Below are 19666 nucleotides of genomic sequence, written 5' to 3'. Positions count from 1 at the left end.
AGTCGCAAAGTGATTTCATGCTCTTTATTCAGCTCATAGTGGTGAGGAGGAATGAATGAATGTCTGAGGGGTCTGCTTTATATACATTATTTACACAATGGGCTGCACATGATTGGCTAATTCTGGAATTCTACTGTAAGCCAATCAGGTTGCGGATTCACTTCTATCTGGAGCATGATTGGGTGGTTCCTGCCAACCAATCATACTGCTGCATTGTTCTAAGACCAATCAGACTGCTGCATTCTGAATCCTATTGTTCTAGGACCAATCAGACTGCTGCCTTTTGGATCCTATTGTTCTAGGACCAATCAGACTGCTGCAGTTTGGATCCTATTCAATTCAGTACATAACACTGACCTTCTGGCAGAGGAGTCACTGCTGCTTCCTGGAAGGGAAGTGGGAGGAGCAAGGCAAGGGGGAGGGTGGCAATGTGGAAACATACCAGCAGGGCCATTCCAGCACTCCTACTGGTACATTTGCAATGCCAACTTCCCACCACCTTACCCCTCTCAGTAAACAACAGCAACACTGCTGCCAGGAGATTAAGTAAGTGCCCCCATTGTCCACAACTAAAATGCAATTCACAACCTGTGCCATTTGTATGGCTACTGATGTGTGTAATTGAGGGAAAAGCCCACACTAATGTTCAGATCGGTCTTGGCTGTACTGAACCCTCTAAACGTTGCATCCATTTCTTTAATGAAGAGTTTTAATGTTTTTCAGAATCAATGGCCTTTACTGGAAGCTAAGCTAATGATAGTTCAGCTACCACAAGTCACAATAGCTAATTTGTTAATTATTAAACAAGCAATGATAAATCGTACTAGCTAGCTCAATGTGTCCTCTAATGTTTTAAGAAATCAAATGCAAAAACTGGATTTACAGGAAACATGGAAAAAACAAAAGGGAAAAAACACAGTGTGCTGTACAAATGCCTCTCAAGGTAACATGCTTTACCTTTTGGGTTTTCCCAAACAAAAGCTCTCTTCTGGACCTGGACCAGTTTGCTTTCAAAGCAGAACTGGAAACCCCCAATCCAGATGCACACCATCCCTGTCTTTCAAGTGCTGCCCCAACTGTTCCATATTGAGTGGAAAGATCTCTAAAAGGGGTTCCTAAGCATGTTCATATGATGAACACAGGGTTCCTGGTCTCTTGGAGACTTCTGTGTTCCCTTCAGACCTTCACACTGAACATAGGAAGTCAAGGTGACTCACATGGGGCAGAAATGTTGGGGACGGGGCAGTGTGCCTCTGCTGCCCTCTTCACTCTGAATGTCTGAATGTGGCTTTTGACTTACTGTGAACAAGGGAATGAAGAACGGTGTTCAAGCAAAGGTGAGAAGGCGGAAGCACAGAAGTCCAAGAATGGTTTGGCCACGGGGAAGATCTAAGCCGGAGGTCAGCAAACTTTTTCAGCAGGGGGCCAGTCCACTGTCCCTCAAACCTTGTGGGGGGCTGGACTATATTTTTTTTTTAAAAAAATGAACGAATTCCTATGCCCCACAAATAACCCAGAGGTGCATTTTAAATAAAAGGACACATCCTACTCATGTAAAAACACACAGATTCCCAGATTCTCCGAAGGCCAGATTTAGAAGGCAATTGGGCCGGATCCGGCCCCTGGGCCTTAGTTTGCCTACCCATGATCTAAGCCAATGCGGTTTTCCCCCAAGCACTGCCCCATAATTACCTGAGCCATTGTCATAGTCGTGCACATGGGCCGACCCAGGTGTGCTCAGATAGTATGACCCAGGTGTGCTCAAAGTAGTATGTATTTTTAAAAAGCCTGGAGATTGTGGTGAGGAGAAATTACGGAGCGGAAACCTAAGGATTTCCCAGGCTGCCTATATAGCAAGACACTACCAGCCAGCTGCAGCCAATGCAAGGCAACCAATACTACTTTCAGGTGCCACTGCAGAGCATCAACCAAGCCAATAGTTCATGCATTTGCTGGCAGCTTCTACCAAGTAGCAAAAGGGCTGAAAACCCAGTTTATTATGTATATGTACAACATTAGATCACTTTCGCCCCTAGAACTTGGTCCTACTCAGCTGCACCTTGCTAGCAAAAACCTGAAACTGTGATCACATTGACAACGTGCCATTTCATCTTACCTGTGCACAGCGCCACTTCTGAGTGTAACCTTTTCAGTAACCATTTCAAGAACATGATCCCATTGATTCAGTGCTCTTCTGGGGATGAAAAGACGCACGGCCGGGCTTATGAGGTCACCATTAGCAATCAGGCTAAGAAGAGGACAGGAAAAGTTGCAATCAGTTGGATGCAGTGGCGTAGCGTGGGTTGTCAGCACCCGGGGCAAGGCAAGTAATTTGCGCCCCCTAACCCGTGGATTTGCGCCCCCTAACCCTAACCCCCAGATGTTGCGCCCGGTGCGGCCGGGCCCCCCTGCACCCCCCATGCTACGCCACTGGTTGGATGTTCTTCAAAATAATGATGCTCAAACTGTCTATCAGAAAACCCAACTTACAAAACAGTGCAAGGCTCCTGAAGAGGCTTTCTAAACCGGGCAGACACATTGATTCTGCTGTGGGAAACAGGCTTCACCTGAAAGATTTTAAAAATAAATAAATCAGCAACTGATTCTGTCTCAACTTGTCATTATGTCAACTTTTAAAATCTTAACCTTATTCTTCCCAGGACCAATTTTCTAACAGAGCCTTAAGCATAGTACATACCACTCTGGTTTGTAGTCATGTTTTATTTGTGCTTTTGTTGACATTGTGCTTTCCACTTTCTCATCAAAATCCTTAGTTTTTCTTCTTCGTCGTAGCTGTGTTATTTCTAGCCACGACTTCCCTGAACTTCAAAAGTTAATTAGTGCCTACCGATTTGCAAGTGGTGTTGCTGAGTCACAGGAAATTTGGCCTCCCAGTGTCAGATCTGCTAATTTCTTGGCTGTTTCTCATAGTCCATGTTCAGCGGCTTGGAAAGAAACCTATCTCCCATTTGATACCAGCCAGGAGGCTATCAAGCTATATCCACCTTAACAGCTCCTCATGTCTAAATGAGGCAAAGTATTGGTTTAGACATAATATTCTGTAAAAGCAGTCCAAACCCAGTTCAGCAGAACATATCTGAGCCTATTAATCCTATACATACATGAGGCTTGTGCCTGTGGGCATTGTCCTCATGCACCCCTTCCCTCCTTTCTGTGCCATGTTTAAAGATTTCCTGTGTTAGGGGACAATCCAACCCCAAAATCCACAGGGACAAGAGAGTTGGGAAATGGTGGATCTCTGGCATAAGCATCAGATCCCGTCTGAGCTGTAGATACACTACCATAATCCCATCTTCCCGGCAGAGCCAGGCCTCAGCTGGCTGAACCAAAGTGCCAACTTGGCCCTACGACCATGGATGCCTGGGGCCATAGGTGCCATGGAGTGTGTATGGCACTGGCACTGAAATTTGTGGGTGCCCAGCCTCCTCATGGGGAATTTTGTGGGTGCTGGGTCACCCAGATCCCCAGGGAGTTGCCACCTATGTAACAAGCTATTTTTGCACCCACCACAAAAAATAAGCAACTTTAATTCTTGAATTAGAGAGGAACCATGAACTGGAAGCATGATGTTCCAGGGAGAGGGAGAGATTTCCTTAGAAAGTATTCTAAAAGCTAGCAATATTTTTCAGCTCCCTAGCTTTTCAGGAACTGCTAGAGCTTTTGCTCTATGTAGTGGGTCACAAGGACTAAGTGTAGAAGTATTTATCTAGACAGTAATGGATTCCAATGATGATTTATTAACTATTATTTTCATTTATATCTCACCCTTCAGAAAAGAAAATCACACAGCCCAGTGCTTCTACACATATATTCAAATGCACTTCTGAGCCCTTTCAAAACTTCCAGGATGACACATCCTTGCACTCAATTCTCATACTGACATCCAGTAAGCTACACCTGCAGTTTAAATACACTCAGAACTACCCACTTACGGTACCCCAGTAAAAGTTTCAGGCAAACTATTACAGAATTTGGACTGCTAATGGGGCAGCCTGGCACATCTAACCAGTGGGAAATCAAATCTTTTTCTAGATGGTGTTTTGTATGTGACTTCAGAGGATGGTTGCCTTCTAACATTGCAGAGCTAAAGAAAGACTCACTAATCATAAAGAACAAGCCATTGAAAAGATTCCCAGAAGTGTGCAATTAATTAGTTTCCTCAAGCTGATGAAACCTATCAAAGCTTCTCGACAGGATACTATGCTATAGAGTATGTTTCCTTCTTTGAGTCCTTGTGGAAATAATCCACCCTCGCAATGATGTGGGGAGGTCAAAAAATATATCTGAAGGGGTGTATATCTTCCAAATATAGATGTTGCAGCAATCTGAGTTTTAAATGAGCCTCTAATCAAAGAGTCATTAGTATTTTTGCACTCCTTTGGTGCGTCTGGAAAACAAAACAGTTCCATTCTAAAATAAGCCAATCATTTGGGAGTGCATGGCGTGACCAAGGCATGTTATTTTTTCTTTTGAGAATAATTACAAAGTTATGCTGATTTGTTAAGTGTGTTTCACTGGAATGCACATCATTAAACAGACCCCAAAAAATACCCCTGAAACACACAACTATCAAACAACATTAAAAACGAGTGCATTACCATTTCAGGACCTACTAAAATCAAGAGACACAAATAAGTCCACTGATTTCAGTTGGTCTACTCAGAGTAGAGCAGAGACATCACCTTGCCAACAAAGGTCCGTATAGTTAAAGCTATGGTTTTCCCAGTAGTGATGTATGGAAGTGAGAGCTGGACCATAAAGAGGGCTGATCGCTGAAGAATTGATGCTTTTGAATTATGGTGCTGGAGGAGACTCTTGAGAGTCCCATGGACTGCAAGAAGATCAAACCTCTCCGTTCTTAAGGAAATCAGCCCTGAGTGCGCACTGGAAGGACAGATCGTGAAGCTGAGGCTCCAATACTTTGGCCACCGCATGAGAAGAGAAGACTCCCTGGAAAAGACCCTGATGTTGGGAAAGATGGAGGGCACAAGGAGAAGGGGACGACAGAGGACGAGATGGATGGACAGTGTTCTCGAAGCTACCAGCATGAGTTTGACCAAACTGCGGGAGGCAGTGGAAGACAGGAATGCCTGGTGTGCTCTGGTCCATGGGGTCATGAAGAGTTGGACACAACTAAATGACTAAACAACAACAACAACAACTCAGAGTAGGCATTAGTTGGATATGAGATCATTCCATGATTCTGGAGTTTACACTGCAATTAGGTAAAAAAATCCATTTTCTGAGAATTATAGAGATTAAGGGTGAAATATGCCCATACATATTTTCAAGTGTAAGAGTAAAGCAACGAACTTCTCAGAAAAATCTATTTTCTTAAAAACAAAACTTTAAACAAAAGTTCATATACACTATGATTATCCCTTTTCATACAACCAGTGAACACGTTAGAGGGAAGGAAGAGCTCACAGCAACTGACCCCATTCCCAGTCTCAGTTCATTCATTGGATCTTTTTTATCAAAGCCATACAAGTTATATTCTCATAGGCTTTGTTTAGAAAATCAGATGGATGAATCGGTTCAGGAGCAAGGACAGCATTCATCGGTTCATCTGAAAAGAGCCACTGGTTAGCCCTAATAAAAACAATATTCAGCTAACTCTGCAGCTTTCCTGATTAACATTTGATTAGACATTTGTCATTTTGGTTACAAAAAGAGCTTTGTTTTCACAGATTTGATTACACCAAATACCAAATATATGTTTGCTTATAGCAGATACTGCAGTGAGTTCCCTAAGCCTGCATCTTGTATGCGTTTTCTCGTAGAGACAGACAGATTCACATATTTAGGTCTCCTGCACTGTCCATAGTTACATACTGTTTGCATTTTATTGAGGCTGGGAGATCTGATGCCAACTCTGATAAGCACAAGGGGATTTCTCCTGTGCCATTTCAGAGGAGAAAAGGGAGTGCTTTGAGTTCAGTGTGGGGATGCAGAATGTGCTCTTCTGCCCCACTAATGGTGAAATTATTCACAGGCAAAACAATCAACTGAGGGACAGCCTGTAAAATACGTGTGGTTGGATTACTCTTTTCCTGAACATTTTTGTTTTGGGGAAAAGCACAAGCAAAAGACTGCAGACTTGAAGAAGAAGAATAATTTTATTATTTATACCCCTCCCATCTGGCTGGGTTTCCCCAGCAACTCTGGCTGGCTTACAGCACATAAAAAATGGTAAAACATTAGCCCTTAATATATCCCGGTACAGGGATGCCTTCAGATGTCTTCTAAAAGTCAGATAGTCGTTTATTTTCTCGACATCTGATGGGATGGTGTTCCACAGGGCAGACACCACTACCAAGAAGGCCCTCTGCCTGGTTCACTGTAACCTCACTTCTTGCAGTGAGGAAACTACCAGAAGGCCATTGGAGCTGGACCTCAGTGTCCAGCCTGAACAATGGGGGTGGAGGCTTGGAGGATCAGTAGGGCAGAAGAATAAAGAGGCTTGACCCTGCTAGGATCTTTCCTGTTCCAAATTGCTCACTCTCTGCTCCTTTTTCCCACAGGGTTGGAAAACACTGGAACCAGTTTCTTCCCCCACCCATGAGTGGAATTGCAATGGAGGAGATTTTGAGCAGAAAAACGGATGGCAGGCAAATGGTCAAACAGCCTGTCCTCAAGATCCAGCTTCTTTTGATTGTTTTTCCTTTAAAAAAATAGTATGGGGGGAATGATATAACTGTGTCATGTGATATTTTGGCCATGAGCTATGATAGTTGATCAGTGAATGGTGTTTCTCAGATGAACTATGGCAGCACACTCGTCATATGACCTCCATGCTGATGTCCAATGATCTGCAAACTGCCATCGGTTCAGGTTGCACAGTAAATATAGTTTTTTAAAAGGTTTAACACTTGAAGACCGTGGTCCAGTGGCATTGCCTCCCACAATTCTACCTGTGTGGTAGAATATACTGAACTGGAGGCTCCATTGCACACACGCCCTAAGTTCCAGTTTCAGGTTTAGAGTTCAGCTGCTCATATATTTATTTACAAATCACCACAATACAGCATTGTCTGGAATACGATCCCCTCGGGAACCACAAAGTAATATATTAACCAATGTGGAATCTGTAATTATGTTAAGGATCTCACATCACCACAGCCTTTAATCGCCTGCTTAGTAGACAGATCCTTAGCATGCTTCAAATGATATCAATAATCCAAAGTTACTCAGCTGGATAGACTCAGTTGGACAGGCTCTATTTACCTCAGCTGCACAGGCTCAAACTTCAACACAACAGCTTGCAAATCAATGGGATTTAAATGTATTAATTTAATTTAAGAAACAGGACTCTTGGTTCCTAGATTGCTTTAAGCGGACTGGCTGTGATCAGGAGATCCTCACAGCAGGTGACACACATGTTAAGGATCTGTCAGGAGATCTAAACCAGAAATTATGTGAGAAACGTTGAGTGCCCAACTCAGTATTTCCTTCATAATGCTAATATGGGCAGCATTTGCAGGGAGAAATCAGCAGAATGTTTGACCCCTACACCCTTTAGTCCTATCCATCAATTTTCTATTGCTAATTCCAGGGTCTGAATTTGAAAGCTAGGCCAAGAAGGAATTGTCTCCGGGAGGAAGGATTTTGCTATGGATAGTTGGTTAGAAGGGGGGAGGGTGTTAAGTATGCTTCCTTCTCATCATTGATCCTCCCCTCTAAGTTCCCAGGTACCTTGATAAGCAAAGACCTGGAGCCATGTAACTAATGTCAATTCTAATAGTCCAAATAATCTTCCATTGGGAGGAGAGCAGGGAAGTGATTGACTGGGAATCACATACTTATCCGCAAAAGATTATTAGTTCTAAACTGCTATGAGTGCATATATGCAGGAAAGGGGCAAACATTTGACTTGTATCCATTCTACTACAAAAGTATAAAGGTAAAGGTAAAGGTACCCCTGCCTGTACGGGCCAGTCTTGACAGACTCTGGGGTTGTGCGCCCATCTCACTCAAGAGGCCGAGGGCCAGCGCTGTCCGGAGACACTTCCGGGTCACGTGGCCAGCGTGACAAAGCTGCATCTGGCGAGCCAGCGCAGCACACGGAAACGCCGTTTACCTTCCCGCTAGTAAGCGGTCCCTATTTATCTACTTGCACCCGGGGGTGCTTTCGAACTGCTAGGTTGGCAGGCGCTGGGACCGAACAACGGGAGCGCACCCCGCCGCGGGGATTCGAACCGCCGACCTTTCGATCGGCAAGCCCTAGGCGCTGAGGCTTTTACCCACAGCGCCACCCGCGTCCCTACTACAAAAGTATAAGTTAGGTCTAATAGCAAGGAAATTAATTTTAGAAAATAAAACTGTTTTGCTTTCCCCACAGCACAACAAGACTGCACCAGTTTATGTGAACAGAAACAGTAGCGACAATAAAGAGATGGAAAGCCTACGCTTTGAGTTGACCTTGGTTTGCTGCATTAAGTGCAGTGCAGGCCAAAAGTGATGAGTTACCACCGTCTCCTGAACTTGGTATGTTGGTGGAACAGGAGACGTCAGCAAAAATGGTAAGGGAGCCACTGAGCAAAAGACATAACTTTGCTTGACACGCCACTTTTAGAGCTGCCAACTACTTAAATAACTTTTAGAATCACCTGCCTTTTTACTGATCAGTAAATTAAACAATTAAAAATGAAACACATTTTCAAATTTCCAAAGCTTCAGTAAAGGCAACCTTTCGAAATACTGAAGGGCATGCAAAATAATTTACAACTTAGGCGGCAATCGGGAGCAGGGAACCTTTATGCTCCCCCACCCCTTGAGCCAACAGACAGGTGGGCAGAGTGACCACCTGTCAATCACCTGACCACATGATGATTCAAGGGGAATGCTAGGTGGGGGGGTCCTGCCCACCCCCTCCTCTCACCCACCTGTCTGCGCCATGGGGTGGGAGGAGGGGTTCTGTTCTGCCCATGCATTTCCTATAGGTAATGTGCTGGCAAAGCAGCATGCCACAACTGATCTCTCTGCTCATCAGCTGATGAGAAAAGACTTCAGTCCTACTCTTTTCATGAAACCATTTCACCAGCATGTGAAGCAGATCCCAGCAGGATTGAGGAAAAACACTGCCCATCAGCTGACATCACTCAGTGACATTAGCTGACAAGTGGGCATGGTTTTGGAAAAATGGGCTTGTGGACCGTATTGGACTCCCCCAACAGGCCAAGATTAACCTGTGAGCTGAAGCTTCTCCATCTGTCATATCCCTTTACCTGGACAAGTCACACTGAATCAACAGGACTTATTTCTAAGTAGACAGGATTGTGTTTTTGATGCAGACATTGTCAATACCAGTCAGTGTCTGTAGAGTCATCCTTACTTCTTTTTCATTCCATTTTACAATTGACATGGAGGGTCAATATATATTTGTGTGCTTTATTTTCAATATCACAAATTAAAATTTGCCCTTGCCAGTTAAAACTAGTCTCTTCCTATCAGTCACTGAAACACTTGATTAATATCATTAATATCATGATTAATATCATGATCCTATGCAAGTTTTACAAAAGTATGTTCCAACCTAAACTTACTGAAGCTTGCAACCCTAACCATACTTGCTAAGGATCACACCCCCACAGAATATTAGTACTGTAAAGTAAATTCCAAGTTCCTAGAGAATGAGGGAATCTTTTCTTAAATGTTTTCTAACTAGTAAAAGTAGATTTTTTTTCCTACATCACTCTGGGCACTTGGGTATGTAGGAGGGTGGTTCATCACTCCTCCAAATGGCAAGTTCAGTTGGTGAGAACTGCAGCCAAAATGGAACCACTGAGGAACAAGGAGGAGTTATCACCATGCTCATGGTGAACCCTGAAGTTTACAGTAGAAAAAGAACACCCTTTTTAAATAGAAAAGAAAACCTAAGAGAGCAAACAAAACCCCAACCAGCCCAATGAGGTCTAAGCATGCTCACTAACTATGAGAGGGGGAGAATAGGGGTGGAAGGTTTCATCTAGACATCATGTACTACCTCAAAGTTTTGTTTTTATTTTAGCCTCTGAAGTGTAGGTGGGTTCCCACATGACAAGACACAGTGATAACAGCAAGAACCTTTATTGAACTACGGAACTGGACAACAGGCGCAAAGCAACTGCTTATATACATTTCTGGAGGCCTGGGCCACTCCCACTCTCAATGTGATTGGCTGTCTAAACTTCCAAGCTGTGAATCATAAGTCATAGTTTAAGGGCCAATGGCAGAGGCCCAAATCCTGAAATGTTCTGTGATTGGGTGTCATGTATCAAATCAGAACACAGGGACTCAGAATCCTTAGTCCAGACTCAAACTCAGGCAAACACAGACCACTGAATATATAACAGCCTCCTTCTCAGGCTCATCAGGGAAAGTTAGATCTTGAGTTGAGGACTCAGGGCCCACTGGGCAATCTGGTCCCCAGCCTTTCCCTCCAGTCTGATTTTAAACCACCCCATTCCAAGAATATTCTTCTTGCTCTAGTATTTCTCCCTCTATTTCTGTGGAATGGAGCAACTTAGAAACAAACACCATTGCATGTGTATTAAATATATTTTGAAAACATGTTGGAAAGATGAATCCACTAGAGATCACACAAAGAATAAGGCTTGAGATATACCTAAAAGATGCATATAGGCTTCTGTTTTGTGTGCCAAAAGGTACTACTCTTGAGTGCCCAGGCTCCACTCTCTCTGTCTAAGGGTCTGAGCCTCAGAGGCCCTGGCAATCCTAAATAGGTAATCAGATCTACTGCTAAATTCACAACAAAGTGATAACCTACAACAAAATTGCTTCTATAACCATCTGCAGCTGTTTCGCCACAATATCAACAGAGATCAATTTTTTCGGAGGATGGGAGGGGGAAAAGCAGGCTGAATTCAGTCCATCCACCCTTGTCAAACCAGTAATCACTACTTTTAGCAACAGCTTTACTGGGGTTGTACATGCAAAGTCTCTGTTGCTGCAAAGGAGTAGGAAGTAGACTATAAATGTATACGTGGATCAAAGCTATTGTATATTATGATGTGTCCAACTATGTAATATTCAGAGTATATGCACTGAAATCAATGTGTCTGAAGTGAGATACCACCCAATGACATTGTATGTAACATTCATTCTTATACCATGATAAACCTTATTCAAAAACATTTAGACAATTTAGCAATTTGTCAATAAAAATCCAACACGGGTACTTACATCTTCCAGTGCCAACTGTTGGCAAAAAACAAAATAACACATTTAGCATGTTACACTCATTGCCATCTGTTTATTTTCAACATTTTTTTTTATAAGATATTTATTGAGATTTTTTTAAACAGCCAAATAGCAAAGTAACACATAAAAAACAGAAAAAGAATCAGTATAAGATTATAAAAAGAAGTAGAAATATAAAAAAAGAAAAAAAATTACAAATAGAGTACAAATATTCATAAATCAAATTTCCATAAACTTTCCATAAACTTTGGACTTCCTCACATCACCCTTCCCTGTGTTCCCAACCAAATAGTTATGTGCAGCAATTTGTTACCTTACTTCCATTTCTTATTTTATATATTTTCAACATATTTTTAAAGCAGGTTGTTTTAATATGAATGGATGCAGTGACCTATCTGATGTGGTTAAAATAATATCTGTTTATCAGACATAAAACTGGCCACACTGTTCTTTTATATGCGTGGAAACTGGTCGGTTATCACTATTTATTAACCCAGTAAATATCTTTATTCTCCATCTCTCCTTACTTCCCTGTTCTATTTTGCCATACCTTTTCACAGAATTTATGTATGTTCCAGGCTAAACTAAAATTACAGCATGACTGTTGGGTTGAAAAAGACATTCTAGCCCTACTAAAGCTTTTATGTTGACATGATGGAACAATATTGATTTTCATTCCACTCTCCACCTCATGCCTAAAGCAGCATAAATTCCCACAAGAATCAGCAGCATTCCACCTCAGCTTGGTCCGCTGATCAGATGCAAACTATTTCTAACCTTTTTTTGTATTTTCTCTTTTGCTCATTGCGCACATAAATACACCCCACTTCATTTCTCCCCCCACCCTAACAGGTAGCTTTGGCTTTTCTGCATTTAGCTTTCTTGCATTTCTGGCTCCAGAGACATCAACAAGCTATTAATGCTACACCAAGGCCAATGGGGTAATCTCTTCACCTCAGAGGGCAAGATAATATGAAGCACAACGAGGTGATTTGGCTTATACTTACCTATATGGTTTAAAAAACAAACATGAGAAGGCTGTAAATACTATGCACCACTACCATACCAATTAGCTTTTGCCACCCTGGGTCCCTTTGGGTGGAAAAATAAGATATAAAATTAACAAATAAACATGCAATCAATAGAATAGACTGAGGCAAATAATTGTCAGGCTTTGAAAGGTAACAGCCTACTTCATCTGACGTGCTTAATGGTAAGGAGTACTTAAGGTTCAAGCAAATTCTATTTTGGATGATCTACCATTACTGTATTTGAGCTCTGCACCCCTAAAATTGTTAGCTCACACTGTTTGTCGTATCATATTTCAGTTCAATCTCTTTACAAAAAGCAGACTTGGATGTATAGTTACGTCTAGAGGCAAATTTGTTCAACATCCTCTTTTTGTTGCAGGATTAAGGACGTATATATCTAAATGGAACATCAATTTCCAAATCTGATTCTTCATAAACACATTCTACCTGGACCTCCTTAGATTTTGAAGATTTCGTTGCACAGCGCATAGTAAGTTGATCAGCTCATGTAGTGAACCATGGTTAGCTAGGGCAGTTCAATACAATGGTCTATTATATTCAGTCCTCCCTGGTAAACGGAGTATAAATATTTGCATTCCCTTAGGACAGACTGAGGTCAAGGGAACCCAAAAGTCTGATTACATCCAAGTATGTGGATGCTTTGCATCACTAACAGAAGAAATCTAGTCTCTCTTATCAAGATTTCACAGACTGATCTGTGAGTTAACCCCTCTTCTCACCCATTTGCATCTTGTTTTTACATATATGCATAGAGAGAGGGGGAGAGAGCGAGATGTTGGCCTACTCTTTTGTTACAATGACAAGGACAAATTACAGAAAATGAGGAGGTCTAAGCAAGCATATTGCCAAACATAGGAATTAATATCAGATGTCTGCAAAACATGCATATAAACATTCAGTAGACTACACAAAAACACTACAGTGGTGCCCCGCAAGACGAATGCCTCGCAAGACGAAAAACCCGCTAGACAAAAGGGTTTTTCGTTTTTGAGTTGCTTCGCAAGACGATTTTCCCTATGGGCTTGCTTCACAAGACGAAAACGTCTTGCGAGTCTTGTGGGTTTTTTCCACTCCCCCCCCCTTTTTCTAAGCCGCTAATAGCCTTTTAGCCGCTAAGCCGCTAAGCCTTTAATAGCCGCTAAGCCGCTAAACCGCTAATAGCGCTAATCCGCTAATAGGGTTGCTTCGCAAGACGAAAAAACCGCTAGACGAAGAGACTCGCGGAACGGATTTTTTTTTTTCCCAACATAATTTTTTATTGATTTGCATGGATCAAAATACAAAACAAAACTATAATATTCCACTTAATGTTTACATAGTTTACAAAGTGGCTTCCTTCAACCTTTCCACAAATCATCCGTGTTAATAAAAGCCAATAGTTCCGCATTTCTTCTTTTGTAGTGCCGTTGATCATTCTGGTTCCTCTGTTTTCCTTTAGACAGTACCCTTTGCTTCTTACAGAGCTCCCTTAAAACCCACTAGTGTTATCTGACCATCGCTTAGATTTTCCAGATATTCCGTAAAACTTTCCCAATCTTTTATAAACCTCTGGTCTTTTATATATCTGATTTTCCCTGTCATCTTATCCATCTCCACGTAGTCTAATAATTTTGATCTCCATTCCTCTATTGTCGGCAAACCCTCTAACTTCCAGTTTTTGGCTAACAGGACCCTTGCTGCCGTTGTTGCGTACTGGAACAGCTTATAGTCTTTCCTTTTTATCTCCTTTCCTACCAATCCCAGCAGGAATGCCTCGGGTTTTTTAACAAAGGTATAACTTAAGATTTTCTTTATTTCATTATACACACTCTCCCAAAACCCTTTAACCTTTTGGCATTCCCACCACATGTGGTAGAATGTCCCCTCCCTCTCCTTGCACTTCCAGCATTTGTTACAGGATCCGTACATTCTGGCTAATTTGATGGGAGTCATATACCAGCGGTAAAACATTTTCATTAAATTTTCCTTAAGTGACACACAAGCCGTAAACCTAAGATGTTGTTTCCATAGTTTTTCCCACTCTTCAAAGTAGATGTTACGGCCAAAGTCTTTGGCCCAGTGTGTCATTACCGATTTAACTTCCTCGTCAATTAGGTTCCAGTCCAGTAACTGATTGTACATTTTAGACAGAGTTTTTGTATTATTTTCCAGGATCTCAGTTTGGAATCTAGAGTTTTTGTCAACATATCCTTTATCTTTGAAATCTTTCCTAAACATATCATTTGTCTGGAAGTAATGGAGCCAATCATAAACTTGGTCTTTGACCTGCTCATACGGCCTCATTTTCCACTTTCCTTCCTCTTTCATTAACAGTTGTTCGTATGTGGCCCAGTTAGCCCTCATATTGGTCTTTTTAACGGACATAACTTCTAATGGTGACAGCCAGTGGGGTGTTTTAGGTTCTAGCAGGTCTTTGTACCTTTCCCATACCTCAATCAGTGGGCCCCTGAATATGTGGTTTCCGAATTCCTTGTGCAATCTCTTCCGCCTGTGCCACAGGTAGGCGTGCCACCTGAATCGGTTATCATGACCTTCTAAGTCCAGCACTTCTCTATCCTCCAGATTAATCCATGTCTTTACCCAGCATAGGCAAGATGCCTCATAGTATAGTTTCAAATCTGGCAGGGCGAAGCCTCCCCTTTCCTTCACATCTGTCAACAATTTGAATTTTATTCTGGGTTTCTTCCCCTGCCAGATAAATTTTGAAATCTCCCTATGCCAGACTTTGAATATCCTAGTACCTTTAATCACGGGGATATTTTGGAAAAGAAATAATATTCTTGGAAGTACGGACATTTTGATTGTGGCTATTCTACCCCAAAATGACAATCTGAGCCTACCCCACGTTTCTATGTCTTTTTTAATTCCTTTCCATACTGTTTCATAGTTGTTTTTAAATAAGTCTATATTTTTTGGTGTTACCCATACTCCTAGGTATTTCACCTTCTTAGTCACCTCTAGTTCCGTTTCTCTTTGTAATTCTTCAACTTTGTCCTTGTACATGTTCTTATCTATCATTTTTGTTTTCCTTTTGTTAAGTTTAAAACCCGCTATTTTACCAAATTGGTTGAATTCTTCGAGCGCCTCTTTTATTGAGTCTAATGGATCCTCCAATGTTACCACCAGGTCGTCCGCGAAAGCTTTGATTTTATATTCGTTCTGACCTACCCTTACTCCTTTTATTTTTTTGTTGTCTCTTATAGAATTAAGTAAGACCTCTAACACCATTACAAACAATAAAGGGGACAGTGGGCATCCCTGTCTTGTTCCTTTAGTTACTGTTATTTCTTCAGTCTCTACATTGTTTATTATGAGTCTTGCCTTCTGTTCTGTGTAGATGGCTCTTATCCCATTATAAAATTCGGTGCCCACCTCCATATATTCCAATTGTTTCAGCAGGAAATCCCAGATTACATTATCGAACGCTTTTTCGGCGTCCACAAATAACAACACACCTTGTTTATCGCACCTATCTGTTAAGTATTCTATGATGTTTATTATGTTTCTTGTGTTGTCTTTCATTTGCCTGCCCGGCAAAAAGCCGGCTTGGTCTTTGTGTATACTTTCTATCAGAATGTCCTTTAATCTCTTTGCTAGGATTCCCGCAAAGATCTTGTAGTCTATATTTAGCAGGGAAATCGGTCTATAGTTTTTAATTTGCCGTAAATCTGAGTCTTGTTTGGGAATTAATGTGATCAATGCTTCCTTCCACGTCTCTGGTAGTTCTCTTTCTTTGAGGATGTTATTCATTACTTCTTGCACTGGGGTCAGTAGAGCTGGTTCCATCTCCTTATAGTATCTACCAGTAAACCCATCTGGGCCTGGAGCTTTCCCATTTTTTAAATTTTTAATTGTTGCTTTGATTTCTTCTATCTCAATTAGAGCGTTTAGCTTCTCTTTTTCTGCTGAGGAGATCTTGTTGATGTTCTTAGCTTTTAAATATCTCTCTATTTTTCTCATGTTATTCCTTTCTGTGTTTTTAAAGAGTCCTCTGTAAAAATCCAAAAAGGCCTTCCTTATTTCTTTGGGCTTGCTTATCTCTTCTCCTTCCAGCTCAATTTTATTTATTGTATTCTGCTCCTTCCTTTTTTTTAATTGCCAGGCTAATAACTTCCCTGATTTATTAGCGTACTCGAAGTTCCTTTGTCTTAATTTTTTAACTTTCCATTCTATCTCTCTATTTATCAACATCGCGTACTGGGATTGTAGGACTTTAATGTTCTCTTTTATTTTCTTATTTTGGGGATTTTTAGTTAATTTCTGTTCATTCTCTAATATTTGTTGTAAAATTTCTTTTTTCCCTCTTTCTCTCTTATTGTTCTTAATTGCATTGTGTTGGATAAAGAAGCCCCGCATCACCGCCTTGCCTGCATCCCACACCACTTTTGGTTTTGTACCTTTACCTAAATTGTCTTCAAAATATTCCTTTAACCTGTTTTGGGCTTTCTCTACTATCTCTTGGTCGTCCAATAAATAGTCTCTCATTTTCCATCTATTTGTCCTTCTTTCTAGCCCTTTCAGTTCCATTTTTATTGGGTTATGGTCGGAAATTGTTTTAGCCTGGATCCCCACCCTTGCAGCTCTTGGGATTAATTCTGCCGAAATCCATATCTGGTCTAATCTTGAGAAAGAGTCATTGGGTTCTGAGTGGAAAGTATGTTGTTTTTCCAGGGGGTATTTAAATCTCCAAATATCCACTAAATTACAATTTTGTACCAAAGAGAAGAAGGTTCTGGGTAGTTTTCCTTCTGTGCCTTTCGTGTCCCTTAGCCTATCCAGCTCTAACGACACCACGCCGTTCATATCTCCCAATAGTATAATTTTCTGGTCAGCATAATCGGATAACTTTCCCTCTAGCCTCCTAAAAAACTCTGACTTGTTAACATTCGGCGCATATATCCCCACTACTATTATCTTTTCCCCTTGCCAATTAATTTGAACTGCTGATATCCTCCCTTCTTCGTCTTTGAATAGATGTTTCGCTTCGATTTGTTTGTTAATGTAGATGACCACCCCCCTTTTCGCGGAACGGATTATTTTCATCTTGCGAGGCACCACTGTAGTTCCTTTCCCCAAGCCGCTTACCAGCAGAGCTTCATATCCACACCTCCCCTGTCACAACCATAGCCTGTTTCCTTCTGAGCATGCATAGGGAGCTGTATTCTCACCAGGCAAAAACACCTGAGGCAGGTGTAGAGCAGTGCTATTGTGGGACATGGCTTGGGGAGAAAAGAAGAGTTTGGATTTGATATCCCGCTTTATCACTACCCTAAGGAGTCTCAAAGCGGCTAACATTCTCCTTTCCCTTCCTCCCCCACAACAAACACTCTGTGAGCTGAGTGGGGCTGAGAGACTTCAGAGAAGTGTGACTAGCCCAAGGTCACCCAGCAGCTGCATGTGGAGGAGCGGAGACACGAACCCAGTTCCCCAGATTACGAGACTACCGCTCTTAACCACTACACCACACTGGCTCTCTCGGAACTCTCTTGGAACTTGGAGAGTTCTCACTCCAAGGGTGAGACAGAGATGCCTGGAGGGCCACATTTAGCCTCCAGGTCCAAGGCTCCCCACTCCTGCTATACACAGAATTAGAATGTTTGGCCATTATCTTTCTGAAGGACACAGTTGCAATTAGCAAAACATGTGTAAACCAGAAGCATCATCTTTGTTTTCACAGGCTTTCTGGTCAACGTTGCACTGAATCCTCAAGGTATTCATTTCAGAAGAATAACAGTGTTTGTATGGTGTGTTGTGCTAATTAGGTTACCAAGATACTAACTATCAAACAACTTGGAGAGCTATGCTCTTCCAGAGTTTTAAGATGCTAAATCCAGTGCTTCAGCTGCCGGGTCACTCAACCAGCAAGAAATAAAGCTATTGGTTCTCCTTTTTAAGTCTGAGTCATTTTTATTCTACAATACTACATTCCCATAAAACATAATGGATTGCCCTTTTAATGCAATGCAAATGCTTCATTCATGCTGTTTTAAACAAATCTTATTTCTGAAATGTTTACTTATCCTAGATAGTAAAGTTGTCAGCACATAATTTACTTCACTATAAATATAGGAGATCCCTGTTCTGGATCTTTACACCAACCTCTTAAAGAAAATATGTTCCCAGGACAATCCTCTACACGCCTACTCTGAAGTCCCACTTAGTTCAATGCGGCTTAAAAGTGGGTTTTGGAATGCTGCCTAAATTAAGAAGACTTAAGACACTACTGAAAATGTATTTCATGGAATGTGAACATACAGTGTGCTTTGCAATGAAAGATGCTGTAAAACAAATAGAATTTTTTACATTTCGTTATCTAACGGCAATGACTGAAATTACTGCATGGGGAAATCTTGATTCAGTGAAGATTCATTTGATATGCTGTCCAGTCCTGTTTCCTCCTCTAGCTACCACTTAATGCAAGAAAAAGAGTTCCAGCTAAACAATTCTACTCCTCTTGTTTCCTCAAAAGGAACAAAACGGTATGGGGGTGAATAGAATTGTGAGTTCTGAGTTGCACAGGATTGCACTTCCATCTAACCACTTTAGTAAATATATGTGAGGCTTAGATAATGCTAGGGTTGTACATATTCAATACAGTTGTTTTGCTTCGCGAACGCCTTGCGAGTCAAACGTTTTGGCTCCCTATCACCGCAAGCTCAGAAGTGAGTGTTCCGGTTTGCAAACGTTCTTTGGAACCCAAATGTCCGACGCAGCTTCCACGGCTTCCGGTTGGCCGCAGGAACTTCCTGCAGCCAATCTGAAGCCACGCCTTGGTTTTTGAACGTTTTGGAAGTCAAACAGACTTCTGGAACAGATTCTGAGGTGCAATTGTCCATTCGCCACACAAGTACAAAAACTATTGTACCATTTGGCACATCACATTCTTTTTCTTAAATCACTCCCTTTATACTTTCAGAGAAGACTTGGAAATTTATACCTGAATCCTACATATTTATCCTGGGGGGGGGGGGAGGAGATATCATTGATTTCAGTGGAACCTACTTCCAGGAAGGAATGTTGAAGACTGTAATGTAACATAAAGAAGAATAGATTGAGGAAAACGTTCAATGAATCAGACAGCTGAAAGTGATCAAAAAGACATTTGAAACAACCTGCTGCAGACAGATTAAGATAAAACAATCCTACCACAGATCAACCCACATTATTTGGATTTCATAAACTCAGAAGGTGCCTGCAGGGCTGATACTTCCAGATTACAGTACTAAAAGAAGTCAGCCAAGTCACTCACTACAAAATATGGTTAGTTTTTAAAAACACCCTAGGATCACAAGCCAAAGAGACGTCAATGAAAATTCCTCCCTACCTTTAAATGTCACAGCCAGTAGGATTCCCAAATATAAGCAAAATGTAAGAGCTGAACTGCAAAGGCA

The 19666-nt window shown here is 41.5% G+C and overlaps 1 protein-coding gene across 7 annotated transcripts in view; it reads right to left on the bottom strand.

Moving 5' to 3' along the window:
- DCDC2 (doublecortin domain containing 2) overlaps positions 1 to 19666 on the bottom strand; it is a 59257-nt gene that overhangs the window by 29839 nt on the left and 9752 nt on the right. For 6 of the 7 annotated variants that reach the window (XM_028737584.2, XM_028737582.2, XM_028737583.2 and 3 more), the window contains exons 4-6: positions 11206 to 11220; positions 2491 to 2567; positions 2117 to 2248 (exon numbers count right to left, since the gene is read on the bottom strand). In XM_028737584.2, coding sequence (XP_028593417.2) covers positions 2117 to 2248; positions 2491 to 2567; positions 11206 to 11220 — 224 coding nt within the window. The remainder of the gene's footprint in view (positions 1 to 2116; positions 2249 to 2490; positions 2568 to 11205; positions 11221 to 19666) is intronic. The other variant, XM_028737585.2, reaches the window with a different exon arrangement.

This window comes from Podarcis muralis, chromosome 8 (assembly GCF_964188315.1).
Source record: "Podarcis muralis chromosome 8, rPodMur119.hap1.1, whole genome shotgun sequence".
Classification (NCBI taxonomy): domain Eukaryota; kingdom Metazoa; phylum Chordata; class Lepidosauria; order Squamata; family Lacertidae; genus Podarcis; species Podarcis muralis.
This window is presented reverse-complemented; position numbering and strand designations above follow the sequence as displayed.